The sequence below is a fragment of the Bufo gargarizans genome, chromosome 2, assembly GCF_014858855.1.
Source record: "Bufo gargarizans isolate SCDJY-AF-19 chromosome 2, ASM1485885v1, whole genome shotgun sequence".
Lineage (NCBI taxonomy): Eukaryota > Metazoa > Chordata > Amphibia > Anura > Bufonidae > Bufo > Bufo gargarizans.
Window position 1 is genome coordinate 678,094,747 of NC_058081.1, and position 25,340 is coordinate 678,120,086.

At 44.6% G+C, this 25,340-nt stretch overlaps 2 protein-coding genes across 2 annotated transcripts; one reads left to right on the forward strand and one right to left on the reverse strand.

Annotated features, from left to right (window-relative positions):
* Window positions 1-3,654: 3,654 nt before the first annotated feature.
* On the reverse strand, window positions 3,655-16,861 carry SDHD (succinate dehydrogenase complex subunit D). The gene is made up of 4 exons (XM_044278465.1): window positions 16,755-16,861; window positions 11,074-11,178; window positions 7,726-7,870; window positions 3,655-4,340 (listed from the first exon to the last, which is right to left on the reverse strand). The coding sequence occupies exons 1-4, from the start codon at window positions 16,798-16,800 to the stop codon at window positions 4,175-4,177; spliced, it is 462 nt and encodes a 153-aa protein (XP_044134400.1). The 5' UTR covers window positions 16,801-16,861; the 3' UTR covers window positions 3,655-4,174.
* Window positions 16,862-17,111: 250 nt separating this feature from the next.
* On the forward strand, window positions 17,112-19,439 carry TIMM8B (translocase of inner mitochondrial membrane 8 homolog B). The gene is made up of 2 exons (XM_044278466.1): window positions 17,112-17,308; window positions 19,131-19,439. Exons 1-2 carry the CDS (start codon window positions 17,192-17,194, stop codon window positions 19,296-19,298), a joined length of 285 nt encoding a protein of 94 aa, XP_044134401.1. The 5' UTR covers window positions 17,112-17,191; the 3' UTR covers window positions 19,299-19,439.
* The last annotated feature ends 5,901 nt before the right edge of the window (window positions 19,440-25,340 follow it).

The following is a 25,340-nucleotide window of genomic DNA, read 5'->3' on the forward strand; positions in this document are numbered from 1 at the left end:
TGTGGTAGAGACTATTTGTAAAAATCGAATTAATCAAATAAAAAAAATAAAAATAAAAAAAAAAAATCGGATAAAAAAGCGAATACAATGAATTTGAATAACAGAAAGGTATCGCTTAGATTATTTCGTATACGATTTTCGGATAGTATTCGAATATAATTCCGAAAATTCACTAAGTGTCCTTGTCTATATATTCTTATGGGTAATACAATCCAATCCAGTACTGACAATGTTGTTATCGATCTTGTATAGTCTTTGCTTTTTCGGTTCTTTGGTCCAAAGAATCGAAAAAGCAAAGACTATACAAGATCGATAACAACATTGTCTTTTTCGTCCAACATTAAGGGAGACGCCAACAGCTGAGCGCAATCACTATACCATACAAATACCAGCGCTCTGGGTCTGGGTGAGTAGCTTAACTGCGAGAGGGACGCCTCTACAGTAAGCACAATCGAATTTTTAAATCTTATAAGAGACTAGTTATATTGAACTATTAATTCGAAAGCCACCCATTTACAAATTGCATAGCATTAGTGTCCTACTGTGAAAGCCAGACACTTCATGGCAACAATGATATGTATGAAAAACGACTGATCGAAATTTGGGCAATTATATATTATAATACGAACATTCTGCAACCAACTCAGTACTGGATTGTATTGGATTACCCATAAGAATATATAGACAAGGACACTTAGTGAATTTTTGGAATTATATTCGAATACTATCCGAAAATCGTATACGAAATAATCTAAGCGATACCTTTCTGATTAATTGATTTTTACAAATGGTCTCTACCACATTTATTCATTGTCTATTGATATATGGTTAATAACTTTATATGCGGTGTGTAAAAATATATTGACATCCATTTTTATTTATAATATTTATTCATTTATCTTAATCAATATTTTTAATTATTTTATTTCTCAAATAAATGTGTTATATTTGTGTGAAATCCAGATGGTGAGTGCCTGCTGATTATTTTACAAGAATAGGACGTTATATATTTTTTTTTTGCGGACCACGGAACGGCGCAACGGATGCGGACAGTACACGGAGTGCTGTCCGCATCTTTTGCTGTCCCATTGAAGTGAATGGGTCCGCATCCGAGCCGCCAAAACTGCAGCTCGGATGCAGGCCAGAACAACGGCCGTGTGCATGAGGCCTAACACTGTAAGGCCAGACACACACGAATGAGTTGAATGCCATAAACTCGCAGCGTGTGTCAGTGTGAGGTTCTGGCCTCCGCTCCTCTGACAGGATAACACAGCATTGGGCTCATTCACACTACCGTGGTTTTGTTCCGCATCTGAGCGTAATTTTTTGCGGCTCAGGTGAAGACCCATTCACTTTAATGGGGCCGCAAAAGAGGCTGACAGCACTCTGTGTGCTGTCCGCATCCGTTGCTCCGTCCCTTGGCCCCGCAAAAATTATCAGTCATATCCTATTCTTGTCCGTTTTGCGGACAATAGGCATTTCTATAATGAGCCTCCTGTTCAGTTCCACAAATTGCGGAAGGCACACGGGTGGCATCCGTGTTTTGCGGACCACAAAACACGGCATGGTCGTGTGAACAAGCCCTTATACTGATTTATAATGCTGTGTAACCCTTAGAATCCTGAAATCTACTGAATTAGGGATCATGCACACGACCGTATGTAATTTGCGGTCCGCAAAAAATACTGGTGACATCCGCATGCATGCCATATTTTGAGGAACGGAACAGCTGGCCCTTCATAGAACAGTACTATTCTTGTCCGTAATGCGGACAATATTAGGACATGTTCTATATTTTTTGCGGAACGGAAATACGGAATGCACATGGAGTAACTTCAGTTTTTTTTTTTGCGGACCCATTGAAGTAAATGGTTCCGCATACGGTCCACAAAGAAAACCGAAAGGACACGGAATGAAAACACGTTCGTGTACATGAGCCCTAAGGGTCCATTCACATGTCCGTTGTTTCTTTCCTGATCTGTTCCGTTTTTTGCTGAACAGATCTGGACCCATTCATTTTCAATGGATCCTGAAAAAAAATCTGACATTGTGCTGTCCAAAAACTGAACAGATCAGGAAACAAACAACGGACGTGTGAATGGACCCTTACACTGATATAATGCTGTCACTGTGATACAATACATTCCAGGACTCTCAGGGTTACACATTTATAAATCGGTATAAGGGCTCATGCACACGACTGCGCAGTGTTTTGCGGGCCGCAAAACATGGATGCTGGCCGTGTGCATTCCACAATTTGCGGAATGGAACGGGCGGCCCATGAAAGAAATGCCTATTCTTGTCCGCAAAACAGACAAGAATAGGGCATGTTCTTTTTTTTTTGCGGGGCCACGGAACGGAGCAATAGATGCGGACAGCACGTCCGCATCTTTTCCAGTCCTATTGAAGTGAATGGGCCCTAATCAGAGCCAGAAAAAATACGGCTCAGATGTGGTGTGCATGAGCCCTAATGCTGTGAGATCCTGTCAGAGGAGCGGAGGTCAGAACGGGACCTCACACTGACACAAGCTGCGAGTTTATCGCATTCAACTCGCTCGTGTGTGTCTGGCCTAAAAGTGTCAGTCCTTGCTGGTTTCTGGGGAACTCTAGGTGGGAAATACTGCGAGGATCGCCACATAAAATAGAACCCAGATCTCGATAAGTTGCCCCTCTGCCTGGAAACAGAAGACTGATCTAGAACAAAACAGATCAAACCTTGCTGACCAGCAAACCACTGCCCGAGAAAAAGTATTAAAACAAAAAAAGTCTATACAATGCTGTATCGCTAAAACAGTGGGTTATAAACTTGTCCCATCTCAAAACGACAATGGGTGCCAGGGAGTGCCACACAGGAACAGGGGAGCTAGCCATTGCCACTAATGTTATTTGTGGGCTTGTTACTACTGTGGATTACTCCCACTGATGTGGAGGAGATTTATTAAAACTGGTGCAGAGGAAAACTGGCATAGTTCCAAAGTAGCTCTGAAAAATGGAGGCCACCTTGATTGGATCCCCAACAATCAGGCACTTATCCCCTATCCTGCGGTGGGGTGTGAATGAGTGTTTGTAATGGGACAACCCCTTTAATAAGGGCCATCTAACAAATGGATGGGCGAGGGCTGCCCCCAAAAAATAGAGAGTTCTTGTTTACAGTGGCTGAAAAAGGAGAGTTCAGAGAAGGACCTCCATGTACGAGCGATATACATCCATACAGGTCATATACATATAGGTTGAAATAAGGCCGTTATTTCTGGATAGGTCATCAGAACCTGATCAGTGAGGGTCCAATAAATGGGACCCCTGCCAATCAGCTATTTAAGAAGGCATTGGTGCTCACAGTAGCACTGTGGTCTTCTCCAGCTTCTCCTAGGACAGGTGATGTCATGTTTATTGGTCACCTAGACTAGGCGCAGATCAGGCCCATTGGAGGTTAATGGGGCTGGGCTGCGATGCAAAGCACAGCCGCTATAAAATGTACGGCGATTAGCCGGGTGAGCAGAGAGAAGGTCACGTCTTCTCAAACAGCTGGTGTCGGACCCCCACTGATCAAATACTGATAGATCATCAGTAAAAAAAAATTGCCGGAAAACCCCAATAATGTCAAGGTCAATCTATTGCATGCAAACAAAAAAAATAATAAAGATACAGACAACATTTTTGGGGTATTTTATTTATTTCAAGCACTAAACAAACGTCATTGTTCGTTCATGTGACCTTCATTCAGTTTAATGTTTTTTTGTTTTTTTAACGCAAAATGAGATAATGATTAGTGTACCTCTATAACCAGACTGGGATGCCTTCGCCATCTGGAAGACGTGAAATTAGGCTGAGCAGTCTGGCAGATCAAGAATTAAACCACAGTAACTGGAATACGTGACACGTTAACCCAAAATTTAAGCAAGAATGAACTGTAGATTAACTAATCCCGGATGATTGCGGATAGCCTGCGTCTCTTCGGATATTATAAAACATATCCAATACGGTAAATGGCTGTGTTAAGCACTTTTATGAATCACACGTGGAGCTCTGGTACAAACCAATCTGGACGGCATGTACAGTACTGTGGGCAGCAAATTGTCATGTCTTCATCCATCTTCTCGCTGCTGCCGCCTCCTTGTCTTATCCGTCGGAAGCATAAAATACAAGAGCGGATATACATTCATCTGCAGAGCCCTCACAGGCTCCACAGCATTGCAACTGCTTTGCAGATCCCCACATCGTGGTAGTTGAAATAGCAAAGACCAGCAAACGTTAAGGATGAGAGCGCCAGCAGTCCGGTGTTGGCCAGCTTAATTTTCGCATCGCCATGCACGTAGTCAGTCAGCACCTGCCCAAGACCCCTAAAAGCAAAGATAAAACATAGAGATTAGACAGATGGCAACACCCCCCAAAATACAGAATATCCTACTGCTTGTATATGTGGGTCATCCCCTCCCTTATGGTCCTCTGCTGTGTCACGTGGCCGACACTCTGACTCTCCATCTCACACTGCGCATTATGTGTGGATAGGAAGTCAGTTTCTTGATTCATGCCTAGGCCGCTCACATCCAGGATCCCATAGGAATGAACGGAGAAACTGACCTCCTGCCCACACTTAGGATGGAGTCAGAGTGTTGGACATGTGACACAGTGGAGGACCTGAAGGGAGGGTATAATTTGCAAACTGTCAGTGTAATACCGACAGGTACAGGTATAGGTATATATATATATATATATATAGATGCAAAGTGCAGTTAGACGGGCACTTTGAAATGATGTATGATGTATACTATGGGGTTCAGGTGCCCACCACCGTGGCTGCAATGTAAAAACAAACAAGGGCTTAGGCTGGTTTAGCATCTGCGGCAGCTATTCCAGCTCCCAGAATGCCTGCTGGATCCACTAACTATAATGGGGTCTGGCAGAGATCTGGCAAAAATGCTGAGATTTGGCCAGCCAGAAACCGCTGCACGGTGTGGTTTGCGTTTGGCCGACTCCCAGCATTCTCTGCCAGAACTGGCGTCTGCAGACGTGAAAGCAGCAGCACACTACTTTATGTATAAAGACACAAAAGACTGGAAATATGCATAAATGCAAACTGCATTACTGCTATACTTACTATAGGAAAATCAGAAGCTCTTTGCACACACTTTTCATCAAAACTGTGTCAGGCCCATCTACCAGCAACAAAGTGGCTTCTAACACACGGGACCTACACCATAAGACCTGCCTCACCTGGCCTAGGAAAGTCAGGGCAATGCAGGAGTCCGCTATGTGATACGCTGATTAAAAGCACTAGGCAGCCGAGCTATAGATCGCCCATTTTCACCTTATCCAGTCATTTATTATTGAGACAACTGGTTATCTCAGTGTCTGTAACAAACAGATCTATAAAATTACCACAAGACTTATCCCCCAGAATGAACAGAATACAGAAAAATATAGGAAATGCCATTTTTTCAGTCACCTCACCAAAAATTATATTAAAAGTGATCAAGGAAATACGGTATGCACCCATAAATAACAACAATAAAACTACAACATACCAAACATAAAATAAGTACTTCGGTGGGAGTATAAACATGGGTCTTAGAATTTGGTGACGCACACAAACAAATGCTTAGAAGGGTCTTTATGATACAAAAACATTAAAATAAAAAAACTATAGAAATGTGTTGTCATAATCGTGTCATCACATTGTTTACAGAACTGACAGAAGAGCGGTGTTTTCTTCCTCACCTCCCGAAAAAGGTAATAAGAAAAGCAATCAGAAAGCCACGTATCAATAAAAACTACAGCCTGTCCCACAAAAACAAAAATCCTCACAGAGCTCTGTCAACATAAAAATAAAAAAATAAAGTTATGGTTCTTAGAATATGGCAACAAAATATAAATTTGTAATTTTTTACAGTGCAAAAAAATAATAAGACGTTAGAGCACTGTAATCACGTTGAGGCTACTTTCACACTAGCGTTTTCAATTCTGCTATTGAGATTCATTGTCAATGGGAACAAAACTGAACTGAATGAAATGGAATGCACCAAAATTCATTCTGTTCCGTTTGGTTGCGCTCCCATCGCAGACAGAATAACGCTGCAAGCAGGGTTTTTCTATCCGCGATGTGGTGCGAAGCAAGACGGATCGGTCCTGACACACAATGTAAGTCAATGGGGACGGATCTGTTTTCTCTGACACAATAGAAAACAGATCCATCCCCCATTGACTTTCAAATGGTGTTCATGACGGATCCGTCATGGCTATAGAAGACATAATACAACCGGATCCGTTCATGGTGGATCCATGCGGTTGTATTATTGTAACGGAAGCGTTTTTGCACAAAGTCTCAGAGAAAAAAAATCTCAGCATGGCTTAGATATGTGAAAGCATTCCACAATTATTACCACATAAAGTAACTTTTTAGAAGAGGGACTTAACTCTCTATTAACTCTTTTCAGAAGAGGGACTGCGTCGCGAAGAACACTCGGTCCTACAGGGGTTTAATATATATTTCTAGCATTGCTTATGATGCTGCTGCCATAAACTAGGGCTGTATAGATGTATGGCCTGAGGGTTTTGCTTTCCGTTCCTCTGGATCACACAGGTCTAAGGCCTCTGTCACACAGGCGTTGCGGGAAAATGTGCGGGTGCGTTGCGGGAACACGCGCGATTTTTCTGCACGAGTGCAAAACATAATGCGTTTTGCACGCGCGTGAGAAAAATCACGCGTGTTTGATACGCAAACCCGAAGTTCTTCACAGAAGTTCGGGCTTGGGATCAGTGTTCTGTAGATTGTATTATTTTCCCTTATAACATGGTTATAAGGGAAAATAATAGCATTCTGAATACAGAATGCATAGTACAATAGGGCTGGAGGGGTTACAAAAATAATAATAATAATTAAACTCACCTTAATCCACTTGATCGCGAAGCCGGCATCTCCTTCTGTCTTCATCTTAGCTGTGTAGGAACAGGACCTGTGGTGACATCACTCCGGTCATCACATGATCCATCACATGATCTTTTACCATGGTGATGGATCAGGTGATGACCGGAGTGACATCACCACAGGTCCTGTTCCTCCACACAGCACAGAAGACAGACAGAAGAGATGCCGGCTGCGCGATCAAGTGGATTAAGGCGAGTTAAATTATTATTTTTTTAACAATTTTTAACCCCTCCAGCGCTATTGTACTATGTATTCAGAATGCTATTATTTTCCCTTAACACCATGTTATAAGGGAAAATAATAATGATCGGGTCTCCATCCCGATCGCCTCCTAGCAACCGTGCGTGAAAGTCGCACCGCATCCGCGCTTGCTTGCGATTTTCATGCAACCCTATTCATTTCTATGGGGCCTGCGTTACGTGAAAAACGCACAAAATAGAGCATGCTGCGATTTTCATGCAACGCACAAGTGATGCGTGAAAATCACCGGTCATGTGAACAGCCCCATAGAAATGAACGGGTCGGGATTCAGTACGGGTGCAATGCGTTCAACTCACGCATCGCATCCGCGCGGAATACTCGCCCGTGTGAAAGGGGCCTGAAGCTGACCATGCATGGCGGGGGCAATGGATAACTAGTAACCCCCAATCTGGTCAAGCTGTTGTTGGTGGCCAATGCCATTTATTAAGACAGTAAGATGAAGATCTCTGCACATGTCAGTGAATAGATTGAACAAGTACATATTGATAAGCTAAAGCTAGAACGGCGCATGCACAGAAGCTCTGATCAGTCATTCTTACCAGTGTCCGTGCAGGGTGAGGGCTGCCGCCAGTGAATAGTCCACCGCAGCTCCAGGATACAGATAAGCTGCGGGTAGAAGGCCTAGGAGAACCACGCTCACTGCTCGCTCGGCAGTCCAGTGGAGGGAGGCTGCTTTGGAGGAGGCTTTAAAAAAATAATAATAATTTGATCACTTAAAAAAATTATTCTCTAGACTGTATTGATCTACTAGCCCTCCCAAATTAATTCATGGGGTTGTTCATGATTAGAAAACATGCCTGCTTTCTTCTTGGAAAACAAATAAAAGCTGCACCCTTGTTTACAGTCTGAGTAGGGTATTAAAGCTTAGCCACATTTGTTTTAATGGGGTTTCTCCAAGACTTTTCCCACACCTGGGACCCCCGCCGATTAGCTGTTTAAGAAGGCAGCGGCTCTCGGCCTTTTCTCAACTGACCCTGGGCCAGTGACGACACTGGACTAAACAGATAATCAGCGGGGGGCTCTGGGTGTCAGACCCCCTGCTGATCAGATACTGATGACCCATCCAAAGGATAGCTCACCAGAATAAAAGACTCAGACAACCCCTTTAGGCCTCTTGCACACGAACGTTGTGTGCCCGTGGCTGTATTGCGGTCCGCATATGGCGGGTCCGCAATACACGGGCACTGGCCCGTGTGCACTCCGCATCACGGATGCGGACCCATTTACTTGAAAGGGTCCGCAATCACGGAGATGCGGAACGGAAGCACGGATCGGAACTTGATCTATATTTTTTCGCTACGGACAGATCACGGACCCATTCAAGTTGAATGGGTCTCGATCCGTCCCGGCCGCCGCACGAACGTTGCCCATGCATTGGGGACTGCAAATTGCGGTCCCCAATGCACAACGTTGGTGTGCAAGGGGCCTTAAAGGAACTGAGCTGCAATACCAGAGGCGACATAAGGACAGGTGTGCTGCTGGATATTACAGAATACTGCCAAGCAGGCTAATCCTTGAGAACCCCTGCTCCTACAGGACGCCAATCATAGTGATTTGGTTGCAAACACTAGGTTCACCTTGGCAAGCCAAAGGTGTGCAATGGCTGTGAAGCGTACTTGTACAAATCTAGTATGTCATAGTGACGTGTCAGAGGTTTTGATTTGGTGGGGGTCCTCCACCAATCGCTAAAACAAGGTGATAGAAGTGATCACATGCAGCCTTACCGCTTCAGATGGAACCGAGCGCATCCCCATCCTCTGTGTGAGCACTTCCATCTCCTCATTCAGGCATCAGTGGGGGGTTCCAGCACTCAGACTGCTGCCCCCTTTGATGTGTCACTATGCATCAGAAGTTTTTAAAACAACAGGTACACTTTAAATGGACTTCCAGAAGTAGGTAACAAAAGTTGTCTTGTTCCCCCTAAAAGAGCGCCACATCTGCCCATAGGCTGTGTCTGGTACTGCAGCTCGTCCACGGTCACGTTAAATGGAGATGAAGTGTCCTAGACACTCCCTTTATGTGAAATCACGCGTTCTACTAATTTTCTAAGTAAAATATGGAGAAACCACTTGTATAGAGATGGGGGAGGATGCAGCAGAAATACTAATGGCACACAGTAGTGCGCACCCTGACCTCGCCCTGCTTGATGATCGAATAGCTCTTGGTCAAAGAACACCGGAAAATCGTGCCCCGTCTTAACCCTGGAGAGCAGCAATCTGAACAATCCTTCCATGTTCCAGGCCCACGGACTGCTAAAGCTTCTTTTTTTGTGTTCTTATACCATGTGGTTTGTACCGTTTTTGCTGTATATATGGCTACATAAAAACTCTGAAATGACTGGGTTCACGTGACATTCTATGTCTGACGAATACATTAGAAAACAAGGATACAAAAACACAGCACACTGCGTTCTCATAAATAAAATAAATAAGTATACTTTTTTTTGTTTTTTTTTAAAATGGAACTCTATGGTGAACAGATGCCACTGTATGGCATCAGTCTGAGGCATCCAATTAATGTATAGTTTTTTGTATACGTTAAACAGATGGGAAAACGTGATATGAACCAGCCAAAGAACGCAAAAAACTCTAGAATCAGTCTAAGTGGCACATACTGGTGCAACTAGAGTTTCTACATTTTTTTCCGACTTGCTTGACGAGGGGACAGGGCTTTGTATAAAGGGTAGGAGCTTTGCAAGGAAGAGGGCAAGGCCTAGGATGAGCCATTATGTGCCACACTGACAAAGGTCTATCTCAAACTAAGCCACCCAATAGTTGGTATTGAGTAGGGGCAGACCCTGTAGACTGTAGACCCTACAGGGAAATTTCCCAGTAGGCCGATGTTCAGGGGGCCACCCAACTCATCTTCAGTACTGCTGGCCGGGTACATAATGATCTGATGCTCTCATCATTAATTAACACTGGGAGCATCATGTACTCATGTACCCGGCTGGAGAACAAACATTCCCTCCTGAATTCAGTTCTATGGCTATCCTCAGGATAGTTACAGCTGAACACTGAGGTGGGGCATGGAGCCTATAGCTCCCTGCCCTACTGTTCACGCTCGTAGGCCACAGGTTACTATACCAGGCAATTTACAAATGGTATCTCAGGCTGCAGGCTGGATGAGGCCTGTGGGCTGCACCGGAGATAGTGACTTGGAACAGGACTCTGCTATTTTATGTTTTTCTTCTTTCCTTGGCCGCTTGGGCTGCATACTACTGGGGGCACTATGGGGGTCATTACTAAGGGGAAGTCCAGGCTGCATACCAATGGTAGGGCTGGCTTAGTGCTGTGGCCCGCATCTCACGTCCTAAGCCCCCTGATCCATATCTTAATTAGAGACAATTAGAGGAGAAGGACAGAGCGTGGTAGCTATGGATGGCCACCACAGAGGGACAGCCTTTGGGGTAGTATGTTGTGCTGCACTATGGTATCTACTTGGAAGTTATTTTTTGCTGCACTACGGTATAATTGACTCCATCTAGTTGTGTTGTCCCGTCTTCCATCAATTTGGACCTGGTACAACAAGGAGCAACTTTTAGGTTTTTTCCAGGGCCACTTTAAGTTCCCAGTCCGCTCCTAGTATACAGCTAGACAGAAGTGTCTCTCCCCGCACCACATCTATCATCCAGCCTGAGCCCCTGTGATATATCTGGTGCAGGACTAGACAGGCGGTCTAAGCTTACGCCATCTACAGGATTAGTAAATCCTAAAGCAACTCCGGGCATCTGCAAACAGCATTACAGATCTCAGCTTCCTGTGATAGGTACTTATGGAAAATGGGTTGGCAGGGTGGTCTTACAGCTCTGGGATTCTGCATGGAGATGGCATCATGTAAACTATAACATTTCTATTAGAGATGCAAAACTGTTAGAGCCTTTTTACCATGACGACTTTGGGACACTTGGACTGGGGCTGCTTGTAATGAAGTTCTGTCTTGTGGCAAAAACACTGCCGGTCTTATCAGCAAAGATTTACTAAAGGGAAAAGCTGAAATTGGAAAAAATACAGAAGAAATATTAATATAACATAACACAAAACAGTCTTATAACTAAAGGAACAAACATGATGAAAAGTAGCATCCCACTGACATATGTCATCACTTTACAACTGCGGTGGCTTTGTCTGCTGGATATATATATACATACATATATACACACACACACACACACACACACACACACACATACATACATACACACACATACTACTCACAAAAAGTTAGGAATATTTGGCTTTCGGGTGTAATTTATGGAAAACAAAAAAAGTTCTGGCTACTGTCGGGCATTTAAGTAGAAGCAGCAATGGTGATTTCCTCATCTCAATCTACTGAAACAAAAGCCAACACCAGTGGTGGGTATACCCCCACAAAAATGTCACTGTCTCAATAACTTTTCATGTGGCCTTGAGAATCAATTACTGCTTGACAACCACGTCTCCTGCTGTTCACAAGTCAACTTATTGTCTGCTGAGGCATGGCATCCTACTCTTCTTGAAGAGCAGCCCTCATTGAGGTTCTGGGGTACAGAGTTACGAGCCTCTACACGGCCACTCAGCTGATCCCATAGGTTTTCAATGGGATTTAGGTCTGGAGAAAGAGCAGGCCACTCCATTCGAGGTCCCCCAGCCTCCAGCAGCTGCTGGTGAGTAGTTTCTTCACTACGCGGGTGAAGAAAGCTGCTCATCAGCGACTCTAGACTCAAGTTGTTGCTGATGGAGCTGGAACTGCTCCCCCCCCCTCCCAACCCTGCAGCCATGGCAAAGGAACATGAACGCAGAGGACGATGGCGCAGATAGGCAGCGGCCAACTGACTACATAGGATGTCTCTGTAGTAGGTTAGTTTGTCCTCCCTCTCAGTGGGTTTAAAAAAGGCCCCATTTTGGACCGGTAGCGAGGGTCCAACAAAGTGAAGAGCCAGAAGTCATCCCTCTGCCAAATGGTAAAAATTCTGCTGTCACTACACAAGCAAGTGAGCATGCAGCGGGCCATTTGTGCAAGTGACTCGGAGGGACTCCCTGCCTCCATCTCCACTGCATACTGCCGCGGTGTGTCTGGGTCCTCTGCCTCGTCTTCCTCATCGGCCTGTAGCTCCTTTGGCTGCTCCTCCTCTCCTGTCCCCTGTGTAAAAAAACCACCCATTTCGCTACAGATTGTCTGTGCTCCAATGTCCTCCTCCTCTTCCAGTTCAGCCCCCACAGAGCTCATGTGGCCGTGAGATGTAGGCGCCACGTCTCCAGTCCGCTGACCAGCCAGATTTTCCAGCATCTATTCCAGGACAAGAAGCATTGGAATGATATCATTCACGCCAAATACATTTTTCGTTTTCTGTAGAAATATGTCAGTAAAGATTTCTCCTCAAATATTACTGCTGCGCTGAATGCTGAATCAGTCCGACAAATGCATTGCAATACCGGATCCGTTTTTCTGGTGTCATCCGTAAAAACGGATCTGGTATTTATTATTTTTCACATTTTTAAAAGGTCTGCATTAAAAGGTCCGGCATTAATACATTTCTATGGAAATGAATGCAGAATCCAGCATTCAAGCAAGTGTTCCGGAATTTTGCCGGAGAAAAAAATGCAGCATACTGCGGTATTTTCTCCATCCAAAAACCGTACAGTGACTGAACTGAAGACCTCCTGATGTATCCTGAACGGATTGATCTCCATTCAGAATGCATTGGGACAAAACTGATCAGTTCTTTTCTGGTATTGAGCCCCTAGGACGGAACGCAATACCGGAAAACTTTAACACTAGTGTGAAAGTACCCTTATCTACCAAAATACCTCAGTAAAGATTTCACCACAAATATTACTGCAGCGCTGAATAAATGTTTTTCAAACGAGATACATCACTAAAGATATTAACACATATCACTGCAACAGTGAACGCTGAATATATTTCGTTTTTCCACCGGCATACGTCACTAAACTCTTTCAGCGCAAATAACAGCAAAGGTGAAGTGCATATATATTTTTCTTTCTGTACTGAAATAGGCCAATAAACACTATCACCAGATATAACTGCAGAAGTGAACTGAGAATATATTTTTCTTTCTTTACATAAATAGGCCACTAAACGCTTTGGCCACAAATAACTGCAACAATGAAGTACGTATATATTTCTCTTTTTGTACTAAAATAGGCCACTAAAGGCTTTTCAACCTAGCACTTGCACCCCAATAACAAGAACAAATTGCTGGAATGACAGAGCTGTATAATGGCTATTTGGATCCCCAAATAATCTTTCCCTGCACTTGTAAATCGCTTTTCTAGCACTGTCCCTAGCGCCTTCTGACATCTCTCCCTGCACTAAGATGCTGTGAAATGATTCCTCCCTATCCTTTCCCTGCACTTATAAATTGTTTTTTCAGTTTTTCTTTTGACAATGAGGTTTTTCCAATTGCTGTCCCTAGCGCCTTCTCATGTCTGTCCCTGCACTCAGAACGCTGCAAAATATCTGAATCTAAGATGGCCGCCGTATTTATAGGGCTGTGACATCATAGGGCTGGCTGCATGCATGTCAATCAGGGTGATCCCGCCTTCCCAGACTCCCTTGCTCCATGTCCTCACACGTGCAGCCGCCATTTTAGGAAAAATGCGATTCCTGTCATCATTGTAGAGATCAGCGTAGGTCTCAGCACTGACAAACCACTAATCAGACGTATCAAAGGTTAAAAAAAAAAAACTAAAAACTTAGTGACAACCTTAACCCGTAGAGGACCCGCGTCGTACATGTACGGCACAGATGTCAGCGATATAAGGACCAGCACCATACATATCCTGCACCCACCCGATCTGCGGCAGGGGTCACTGATAGTCGGGCCCCTGCTGCATGTGTCGGCATCAGTGAAATCACCGATGCATTAACCCTTGATGTGCAATGTCCTCACGGTTATCAGAGCTGCCATCGGGACCCCGTGCTGCTGTGACGGGGACCCAATGGCATGGAAGGCAGCGCGATGCCTTCCTTAGGCATCGGTGCTGCCTTCCGGTGAACAGCCTTTGAGATCCAGCCCCCTGGATCTCACAGGCAGGAATCTAATGAGTAATACACACAGTATTACTCATACAGCCAATGCATTCCAATACAGAAGTATTGGAATGCATTGTAAAGGGGATTAGACCCCCAAAAGTTGAAGTCCTAGAGTGGGACAAAAAATAAAGTTATAAAAATAAAGTTTTCCCCCAAAAAATGCAACGTTTTAAGAAAAAAATGAAAAAATATATATCCTTTTGCCAAAATAAAGGGAAACTAAAATTGTTAAAAATAGAGGAAGAAAAGAAAAGTACACATATTAGGTATCGCCGCGTCCATATCGACTGGCTCTATAAAACTAACACATGACCTAACCCCTCAGGTGAACAAGGTCAAAAAATAAAAACTGTGCTAAATAAACCATTTTTGGTCACTTTACATCACAAAAAGTGCACCAAAAAGGCTTATACCCCCCAAAATAGTACCATTCTAACCGTCACCTCATCCCGTAAAAATTAGGCCCCTACCTAAGACAATCACCCAAAAAATAAAAAAAACTATGGCTCAGAATCTACAGTTTTTTTGGTTTAAAAAATGCTGCTATTGGGTAAAACTTAAGTAAATAAAAAAAAAGTATACGTATTAGGTATTGCAGTGTCCGTAACAACTAGCTCTATAAAAATACCACATGACCTAACCCCTCAGGTGACCATCGTAAAAAAAAAAAAAAGAATAAAAACGGTGTAAAAAAACCCAATTTTTTTGTCACCTTACATCACAAAAAGTGTAATAGCAAGTGATCAAAAAGTCATATGCACCCTATAATAGTATCAATCAAACCGTCATCTCATAAAAAATAAAATAAAAAAAAGGAGCCCCTACACAAGACAGCCGCGCCCAAAAAATAAATAAAACTACGTCTTTCAGAATGTGGAGACACTAAAAAAAAAAAATTTGGTATTGTCGCGTCCGTGACAACGTGCTCTATAAAAATACCACATGATCTAACCTGTCAGATAAATATTGTAAATAACAAAAAATAAAAACGGTGCCAAAACAGCTATTTCTTGTTACCTTGCCTCACAAAAAGTGTAATATAGAGCAACCAAAAAAAATCATCTGTACCCTAAAATAGTACCAACAAAACTGCCACCTTATCCCGTAGTTTCCAAAATAGGGTCACTTTTTTGGAGTTTCTACTGTAGGGGTACATCAGGGGGGCTTTAAATTGGACATGGTGTCAAAAAACTAGTCCAGAAAAATCTGCCTTCCAAAAACCGTATGGGATTCCTTTCCTTCTGCGCCCTGCCGTGTGCCCGTACAGCAGTTTACGACCACATATGGGCGTTTCTGTAAACTACAGATTCAGGGCCATAAATATTGAGTTTTGTTTGGCTGTTAACCCATTTTGTAACTGGAAAAAATGTATTAAAATGGAAAATCTGCCAAAAAAGTGAAATTCAGAAATTTCATCTCTATTTTCCATCAATTCTTTTGGAACACCTAAAGGGTTAACAAAGTTTGTAAAAATCAGTTTTGTATACCTTGAGGGGTGTAGTTTCTAAAATGTGGTCACTTTTTTAGAGTTTCTACTCTAGGGGTAAATCAGGGGGGCTTCAAATGTGACATGGCAGCTTAAAATTATCCCAGTGAAATCTGCTTTCCAAAAACCATATGGCGCTCCTTTCCTTCTGCGCCCCGCTGTGTGGCGGTACAGCAGTTTACGACCACATATGAGGTGTTTCTGTAAACTACAGAATCATGGCAATAAATATTGAGTTTTGTTTGGCTGTTAACCCTTGCTTTGTAACTGGAAAAAAATGGATTCAAATGGAAAATCTGCCAAAAAAGTGAAATTTTGAAATCCTCTCTCTATTTTTCCATTAATTCTTATGGAACACCTTAAGGGTTAACAAAGTTTGTAAAATCAGTTTTGAATACCTTGAGGGGTGTAGTTTGTAAAATGGGGTCATTTTTGGGTGGTTTCTATTATATAAGCCTCACAAAGTGACTTCAGACCTCAACTGGTCCTTAAAAAGTGGGTTTTGGATTTTTTTAAAAAAAATTCAAGATTTACTTCTAAACTTTCATAAAAGTAGAGAAATTGAAATTTGGCATTTTTTTTATAAATAAAAATAAAAAAAATTTAACTCAATTTTACCACTTTCATGAAGTACAATACGTGACGAGAAAACAGTCTCAGAATGGCCTGGATAAGTAAAAGCGTTTTAAAGTTATAAACACATAAAGTTACAGATGTCAGATTTGTAAAAAAAAAATGGCGAGGGCAGAAAGGTGAAAAATGGCAGGGTCCTGAAGGGGTTAAAAGAGCATTTTTCCAGTGAAAAACAAAACAGCCAGCAGCCATTCTAAATCCATATACGCGTATACACACATAGCAACATCCAATCCTACCCAATGAAACGCTGGGTGACAACCAAGATAACCACCAGAAGAGCTGTCAAATCTGTCTATTGTTATATGCAATAAAGATTGCGATAAACATTGAAATAAAAAACCCGCCCCGTCTGTAATAAGCTACACCCAGGCGTATATAACATTACAGGGCACCCAGACCCGGCCTCACCTCTGCCTGCCCTGCACAGAGCTCCCACTTTCACCAAAGCCGCCATCTTGCCCGACACCCAACCAAGGTCACACACTGCGACCAGGAAGTGAAACAAAACAGGTCTGTAATCTGTATCAACAAAACTTTATCATTCTAGAATGTCTGCATTAACTTTATTAGTCTGGTACACGGAGAGTTACATCACCGCTGTAAAAAAAAAAAAAAAAAAGTGACGGGGCACTGCTCACTCAAGCTTTTGCAGTAAAGACCACCCACATAAAACAAGCAGCCAATCAGGAGAGAGAATCGCTGCCCTTTGGTGGGACACTGCACCGTTTCACGCCTCGTTCTGGGCTTTGGGCTCAGCCAATCAGAGCGCAGTTTGAAACAGGCAGTGAAGGGTCAGTCGCACGGAGGGTCGGTGGCGGCAGCTGAAGGTCGTGGTAATTGTCGGCATGGCGGACTTTGATTCGGATCTTGACTTGTCCGGTGTGGGCGCCAGTCCTGCGGAGACGGCGGAGCTGCAGAGGATGCTGGCCGTGGAGCAGCAGAAGGCGCAGTTTACGGCTCAGGTGAGGGCACAGGCACACACGTGGGTTACCAGAGCTGTGGACGGAATTGGCCAGACATGGCTGAAAACTAAATACTGATTGATGGATCTTCATTACAAATATTACCCAGATGCCCCGCAGTGGTATGAGGTGCCCGCCATGGTCAGGGGTGGATTAAAGGGATTGTCTGGGCTCTTACTATTGATGACCTGTCCTCAGTATCAGATCGGAGGGGCCCCCACCTATCAGCAGTATGAGGAGACGGTGCACGCAGTGCCCATGCATGGACCTTCTCTCTTCCTCTTCTATGGCAAAGACCATACAATGCAGCAGCGGACAGGGAGAGAGCAGGGTGGGGGCACCTGCGCAGTCTCCTCATACGGGTGATAAGTGGGGGCACCGGGTGTCAGGCCCCTACCAATCTGATATCGATTACCTATCCTGAGGATTAGTAGAAGCCCGGAGAACCCCTTTAAAGGGGCTGGCCCTTATCTTTACATAAGACCTACACTTATCTGATTGCTAGGATATGCCAGCCATGTCCCAGATGGGAATACCCCTTTTAAAGGCTATGGACAGCATCAGGGGCATTTTTATGATTTCATTTTGGGCTACAAATCATTTTTTCAGTTGGTCTTTCTTAAAAATATTCCCTTGTGTCTGAGATGCAGGAGTTAAAAATCAGTCTTTTTGCAAGCTGTCATTTTCTGTTTTCTTTGAATCCTGTCATCCGACGGCTCATGTGAAGCCTTATGTCTAATCTCCTGACCTCCATAAACACTCATTATAGGTCAATTTTGATCAAACTGATAAGAATATGACTTAAAGGGAACCTGTCTCCTGGATTTTGTGTATAGAGCTGAGGACATGGGTTGCTAGATGGCCGCTAGCACATCCGCAATATCCAGTCCCCATAGCTCTGTGTGCTTTTATTGTGTAAAAAAAAGAAGTTTTTATACATATGCAAATGTCCCTGAGAGAGGAGCCCTGTCCCTGACTCATCTCAGGTTAATTTGCATATGTATCAAATTGTTTTTTGTTTGTTTGTTTTTTTACACAATAACAGCACACAGAGCTATGGGGACTTGGTATTGCGGATGTGCTAGTGGCAACCCATGTCCTCAGCTCTATACACAAAATCCAGGTGACAGGTTCCCTTTTAAAGAGGAGCTGTCCCCTCTCCGGACTTGTCTGTCTTAGTAAGTACTTGCATTCCCCATGTAATAGCCATTCTGGAGCATCTTTTCTTATGACTCCATTCTGTGCCATTACTTTGTTACTCCTACTAGCCGTTTATGAATGAATTGCCGGGTACTGCTCGGTGTTACCAGTAGCAGGTGCTGCTGGTGTCAGACTGCAGGGACACACCGCCAACTGGTAACACCCATCTGTACCTTTTACTGCAAGCTGCTGACAGTTCATTTGAGTAGAAATAACAGGAGAATGGTACAGCATAGAGCTATAAGAATAGATGGCCCAGAATTGTTATAACAGAAATGTCTGGAGAGGTGACGGGGTTGTCTCACCCCACCCATTACCAAGACGAGATAAGACACAGCCCCGACCACCAGCGTGCCAGGAAACAGCAGAGCGCTCCCGCTGTAGCAGTAGCTCAGTACATGGGAGCTGCAGAAACAGCGTAGCACAACAAGCCGAACTGCTTCCTGCGCAGTTCTGCAAACGTCCAGCCATTGAATCTTCTCCAGTGCTCTGTTGACTTCTTGGACCCCCTGGTCGCTGGCCTCGCCAGCCTCCTGGCATTAGGAAATGCCTTGTGATACCAGCGGGAAAAGTCTTTCATAATGTCCTGCTAATGAATAATATCTGTATTTTTATTTTCCAGGTTCACAAATTCATGGACGTGTGCTGGGACAAGTGTATGGAGAAACCCAGCACCAAACTGGACTCCCGGACGGAGGGCTGCCTGGTCAGCTGCGTGGAGCGCTTTATCGACACCACCCTGTCCATTACCAATCGCTTTGCCCAGATGGTACAGAAAGGAACCCAATGACCCCGATATACACGGACTGATAACTGTAATATCAGCAAAGTGACTGAAATCCCTCCTTTGTAATAGTGATAATTGCGACGTACGACTGTTTTATTATATAAATCTGCAGATGCGTGTTATTAAATCTCTGTCCTAAACCTGTAGCTGTGTTCCAGGCTCATGTAATAATACATGGGGATGAGAAGACGGCTGAGGACTATATATTTTTTACATAATCTCCAGCAATATTCAGTGTCTCACAAAAGTCAGTCCACCCATCACATTTGTGTAAATATTTTATTCTATCTTTTCATGGGACAACACTGAAGATCTGACACTTTGATACAATGTACAGTAATCAGTGTACCCCTCAACACACCGCCATTAATGTCTAAACTGCTGGCAACAAAAGTGAGTACCCCCTAAGTGAAAATGGCCAAGTTGTGCCCAAGGTGTCAATATTTTGTGTGACCACCATTATTTTCCAGCACTGCCTTAAAGGGCTTCTGTCAGCCCACTAAACCGTTTTTTGTTTTTTTTGGTTAATAATAATCCCTACACTGCGAGCTCCCTATACATAAGCTAAATATTCATTTTGGTTCAGTAGATTTAGTTAAAAAGCTATTTTTATAATATGTAAATTACCTTGCTACCAGCAAGTAGGGCGGCTACTTGCTGGTAGCAGCCGCATCCTCCGCTCCTAATGACGCCCCCTCCGCTGTGTGATTGACAGGGCCAGGGAACGGAACCGTTCTCTGCTGGCCCTGTTTGAATTCAAAATATCGCACCTGCGCCATACCTGTCTTTAATCGGCGCAGGCGCACTGAGAGGCGGCCGCTCCATCCTCAATGCGCCTGGTGTAGATGTGACGTCATCGGCGCAGGCGCATTGAGGATGGAGCAGCCGAGAGAGCGGCCGCCTCTCAGTGCGCCTGCGCCGATGACGTCACATCTACACCAGGCGCATTGAGGATGGAGCTCGCAGTGTAGGGATTATTATTAACCCCCCAAAAAAAAAAAAAAACGGTTTAGTGGGCTGACAGAAGCCCTTTAACTCTCTTGGGCATGGAGTTCACTAGAGCTTCACAGGTTCCACTGGAATCCTCTTCCCCTCCTCCATGACGACATCACAGAGCTGGTGGATGTTAGAGACCTTGTGCTCCTTCACCTTCCCTTTGAGGATGCCCCACAGATGCTCAATAAGGTTTAGGTCTGGAGACGTGCTTGGCCTGTCACAGTTCCCTCAATAAACCGTAGCCTCCCACTGTCGGCTGCACTCATGCAGGCCCAAACCATGACACTACCACCACCATGCTTGACTGTAGGCAGGACACACTTGTCTTTGTACTCCTCACCTGGTTGCCACCACACATGCTTGACACCATCTGAACTGAATAGGTTTATCTTGGTCTCATCAGACCACAGGACATGGTTTAATCCATGTCCTTAGTCTGCTCGTCTTCAGCAAACTGTTTGTGGACTTTCTTGGGCATCATCTTTAGAAAAGGCTTCCTTCTGAGACGACAGCCATGCAGACCAATTTGATGCCGTGTGCAGAGTATGGTCTTAGCACTGAGAGGCGGACCCCCACCACCCCTGTAACCTCTGCAGCAATGCTGGCAGCGCGCCTATGTCTATTTTGAAAAGACAACCTCTGGATATGACTCTGAACAGGTGCACTCAACTTCTTTGGTCAACCGTGGCGGGGGGTGTTCTGAGTGGAACCTGCTGTCTTGGTCACCATGCTGCAGCTCAGTTTCAGGGTGTTGGCAATCTTCTTATAGCTTAGGCCGTCTTTTTGTAGAGCAACAATTCTTTTTTTCAGATGCTCAGAGAGTTCTTTGCCATGAGGAGCCATGTAGAAGTCCCAGTGCCCAGTATGAGAGAAATAATACCAAATTTAACACACCTCTATCTTCAGTGTTGTCCCACAAAAATATCTAAAATATTTGCAAAACTGTGAGGGGTGTACTCATTTTTGTGAGATACTGCATTTGTTGTATCCAGTTCAGTTGCATCCATGAGCACGTGTAGCTGGCCTAACTGTATACAATCTGTGAGTGCTGTGTGTGGAATCTCCAGTGTATTCTGAGAGATGACCTTCTGCTTGTAAGAGCTGACCGGGAGTAACCTGCAGGAGGAGCCGTGGAAAGCTGCATCATATAGGTATATGCTGACCTGCAACGTGAGCGTTTTTTTTATCAATAATAGGGCAATACTTCTATGTGGCTGATCTATAATATGTTGCCCTTTAGACTGCACTCAGTTGCAGTGTATTGGAGACTCTGGTCCTTTGAAGATCCAGAAACTTAAGGGGTTGTCCGGGATAAAATTATTATAAAAAAAAAAGTGTACTCCCTATTAACAGCTGAATCAAGGTCCCCTCATATATTTTTAGGGATTTTCACCATTTCTACATGGATCCGACGGTCCCCCATGCGTTGTTTACATCTATGTTTATTTTTTCCTACTGCACTGTGGTTCCCAGCGCAGCGCGGCATCACGTGGTTTCAAATGAATATCATCTCCGCCTCCTCATTAATGGGAACCTGTCACCTGGAAAAGACAATTTGCACTAATCACAGTACCTAAAGTATCTCTCATAGTGTGCCCAAAGATGTATTCATATCTTCTTTCTGCGTTGTGCTGTCTCATAAAATCGACTAATAAAACTGTGTTTGGCACCTTTTTGAAGTCGTGCTGAAGTCACGGGGCAGAGGCCTCCTTGACTCAACCGTCGGATAAGCCCGCCCCTATGCCGCTCCTCCGCATATTGATGGACATTTTTCCCTGTAGCCGTGACCGCGCTCTTCTCGCGCATGGGCTGTGCGCGTCCTGCCGCAGCGCGACCCCGGCTACGGCTCCCTCCCTCCCTGGCATCTGCATGTTCACTGCGCTGCAGTGCAAGCAGACAGTGATCGCGTTCACGCCGCAGGGGAGAAGCAATGGGCGCTGTATAGGAATGGCGCAGTGAACAAGAAGATGCCAGGGAGGGAGGGAGCTGTAGCCGGGATCATGCTGTGGCTGTTTTTATTTTATTTAGGAGACTAAACATTTTAACATAAATTAAAAAAATTTTGAAGTACATATTTTTTCCTCCAACAAGCCAAGTGCGCAGAGGCTTATAAGTGTCAGAATAATAGAACCCCCCCAAAAGTGAACCTATTTTAAAAACTAGGCCCCTTAGGCTGAGTTCACACGGGTGAGATTTCCGCGCAGGTGCAATGCGGTAGGTGAACGTATTGCACCCGCACTGAATCCGGCACCATTCATTTCAATGGGGCTGTGTATTTTTTTTCACGCATCACTTTTGCAATGCTTTAAAGGGTTTCTACCACCAGAAATACTGTTATGTAGCTGACTGACATTAGCGCTCGTGCACTTCTGTATTCTGCCTGCGCCAACTACGTTACAATGAGAAAGCCGGCACCAGGAGCGCGTCATTCACTCACTGCACCTGCGCCGAATACAGAAGCGCACGGCGTAGGCGCGGGAATTGGTACTCGATACTGAGAAGTTTCACGTCAATCAACAGGAGCGGGGCGGGCTGGAGGGACGCGATGGGCGGCTGAAATGGTTAGTGGACGGAGCCCTCTAGGTGCTAATGATGCCCACATAGCACCTAGAGGCTCATTAGCATATCTATAAAAGTACATTTTTAACAAAAACGGCTGCAGGGATTACTGTTAGAAACATACTGTGATCTAGTGCTGACATTAGCGAATCGCTAATGTCAGTCAGCTACATGACAGTATTTCTGGTGGTAGAAACCCTTTAAAATCGCAGCATGCTCTATATTCTGCGTTTGTAACGCAGCCCTGGCCCCATAGAAGTGAATGGGGCTGCGTGAAAAACGCATTGCATCCGCAAGCAAGTGCGAGTGAGATGCGTTTTTCACTGATGGTTGCTAAGAGATGTTGTTTGTAAACCTTCAGTTTTTTTATCACGCGCGTGAAAAACGCATCAAACGCATTGCACCCGCGCGGAAAAAACTGAACAAAATCGCAGAGAAAACTAACTGAACTTGCTTGCAAAATAGTGCGAGTTTCACTGAACTCACCCTGAACGCATCCTGAGCCAATCCGTCACGCTTGTATGAACCCAGCCTTACTGTGCTGAAGGCAGATCTTCAGCACAGTAACCAGTGCTCATGTCTGCGCCATTTTTATTTATTTTTTAATTAGATGGGGGGGGGGGGGGGCTCCCTAATAACTTTATTTAAAGTATATATCTGGGGAGACCTTACTGTGAGCGGCGGCGGCCGGCTTTCAGTCTGCCGCCATCTTTCTTGAGGGTAAGGGGTGGTGGGGGACCCGATCGCTGCACTGGAGACTTTCTCCCTCCTCTCTTACATGAGAGGAGGGAGAGTGTTTAGTGCAGGCAGCTCCGCTGCCGCCATTTTCTGTGATCGCCGTGATAAAGTGTATCACGGCGATCACGTGATCAGAGACCGCTTGTCACAGTCTCTGATCACTGCCCCGAGCTCTCAGCTACCTCCGGTAGCTGCGGGCACGGAGCTACAGCGATTGATTTTATCGCTAACTTGGGCTGAAGTGCCACCGTAAAAAGACGGCGCTCCAGCCCAAGGCCCCTTAGTGACTGCCGTGAAAAACACGTATGGGTGGTCACTAAGGGGTTAAACATCTTCAATTGTTTTTCCTCTACAGCTTGATCAGTAGCCCTTAGGCTCCATTCACACGTTCGCAATTCCATTCCGCATTCTGTGCAACGGAATTGCGGACCTATCCATTTCTATGGGGCTGCACGACGTGCAGCCCCGTTCCGGAATTGTGGACCCGCACTTCCGGGTCCGCAATTCTAATCCTGAAAAAAATAGAACATGTCCTATTCTTGTCCGCAATAGCGGACAAGAATAGGCATATTCTTTTAGTGCCGGAAATGTGCGGTCCGCACATTGCAGCCGTCCGTGTTTTGCGTATCCGTGGATCCGCAAAACGCACACGGATGTGTGAATGGACCCTTAGACTGTATTCACACAACAGTGATGAAAAACCGCAGTAAAAAAAAATTCAAAAACAAAATAGGACATGTTCTAGATTTCTGAAGGCAGGCATTCATGATCTGTTAAAGAACAAACATGGAAGTGTGAATGCACCTATAGACTGTCATTGTTCGGAAAACGTGTGTGATGGCCATTATCAAGCCATCGATCACATGGCCACTTTTCACTGTTGTGGGAATAAGGCCTGAAATTCTAACTGCTCATAAACACTTAAAGGGGTTGTCCGAGTTTTTTTTTGTTCTTTCTATGTTCCTAACTGGGCAAATGTAACAGCTTTCCAATTCACCCACTTTATCTCCAGTGGCTGGTTTCTCAGATTTCACTGAGGGTCACATGACCTGTGATGTCAGCTTCTCTCCCTGCTCTGATAAAGGTCGTTTACAAGCCTGTAAACGAAACGTCACTGTGCTGGCCACGCCCCCCTTCACTGCTGGCTGCTCTTTGCTAGGATACTTAACCCCTTCAGCTGCACAGCTCTGCAGCAGGGACAATTCTGGGCACTGGAGCTGAATACTAGAGAGAACATTGCACAAGAAGGTAGGGGGAAGATCCTGTGTGTATTAGCAGTGTCATTATACAGCTGGGACATGTAGTCCTACACATACAACATGCTGCAGATTCTCCCAGCACTCAGGGCAGCACTTGTATTCACTCCCTTAGCAGTGTCATTATACAGCTGGGACATGTAGTCCTACACATACAACATGCGGCTGAGTCTCCCAGCAGGCAGACATGTCACTCAGGGCAGCTCTTGTATTCACTCCCTTAGCAGTGTCATTATACAGCTTGGACTTGTAGCCCTACACCTACAACATGCTGCAGAGTCTCCCAGCACTCAGGGCAGCTCTTGTATCCACTCCCTTAGCAGTGTCATTATACAGCTTGGACTTGTAGTCCTACACATACAACATGCTGCAGAGTCTCCCAGCACTCAGGGCAGCTCTTGTATTCACTCCCTTAGCAGAGCAGGGGGAGGGGCAGAGATTGTTTTTATTGCATGTAAACAAAGGGCCAGAAAAGAACCAGGGAAATTAGGAAAAA

Coding starts and splice junctions, on each gene's coding strand:
- SDHD (XM_044278465.1), bottom strand. CDS start 16,800: ATGGCGGCTTTGGTGAAAGTGGGAGCTCTGTGCAGGGCAGGCAGAG. Junction 7,871..11,073: donor AGTGTCCCAAAGTCGTCATG/GTAAAAAGGCTC, acceptor ATTTTTTTAAAG/CCTCCTCCAAAGCAGCCTCC. Junction 4,341..7,725: donor CTCACCCTGCACGGACACTG/GTAAGAATGACT, acceptor CTTTGCTTTTAG/GGGTCTTGGGCAGGTGCTGA.
- TIMM8B (XM_044278466.1), top strand. CDS start 17,192: ATGGCGGACTTTGATTCGGATCTTGACTTGTCCGGTGTGGGCGCCAGT. Junction 17,309..19,130: donor AGGCGCAGTTTACGGCTCAG/GTGAGGGCACAG, acceptor TTTATTTTCCAG/GTTCACAAATTCATGGACGT.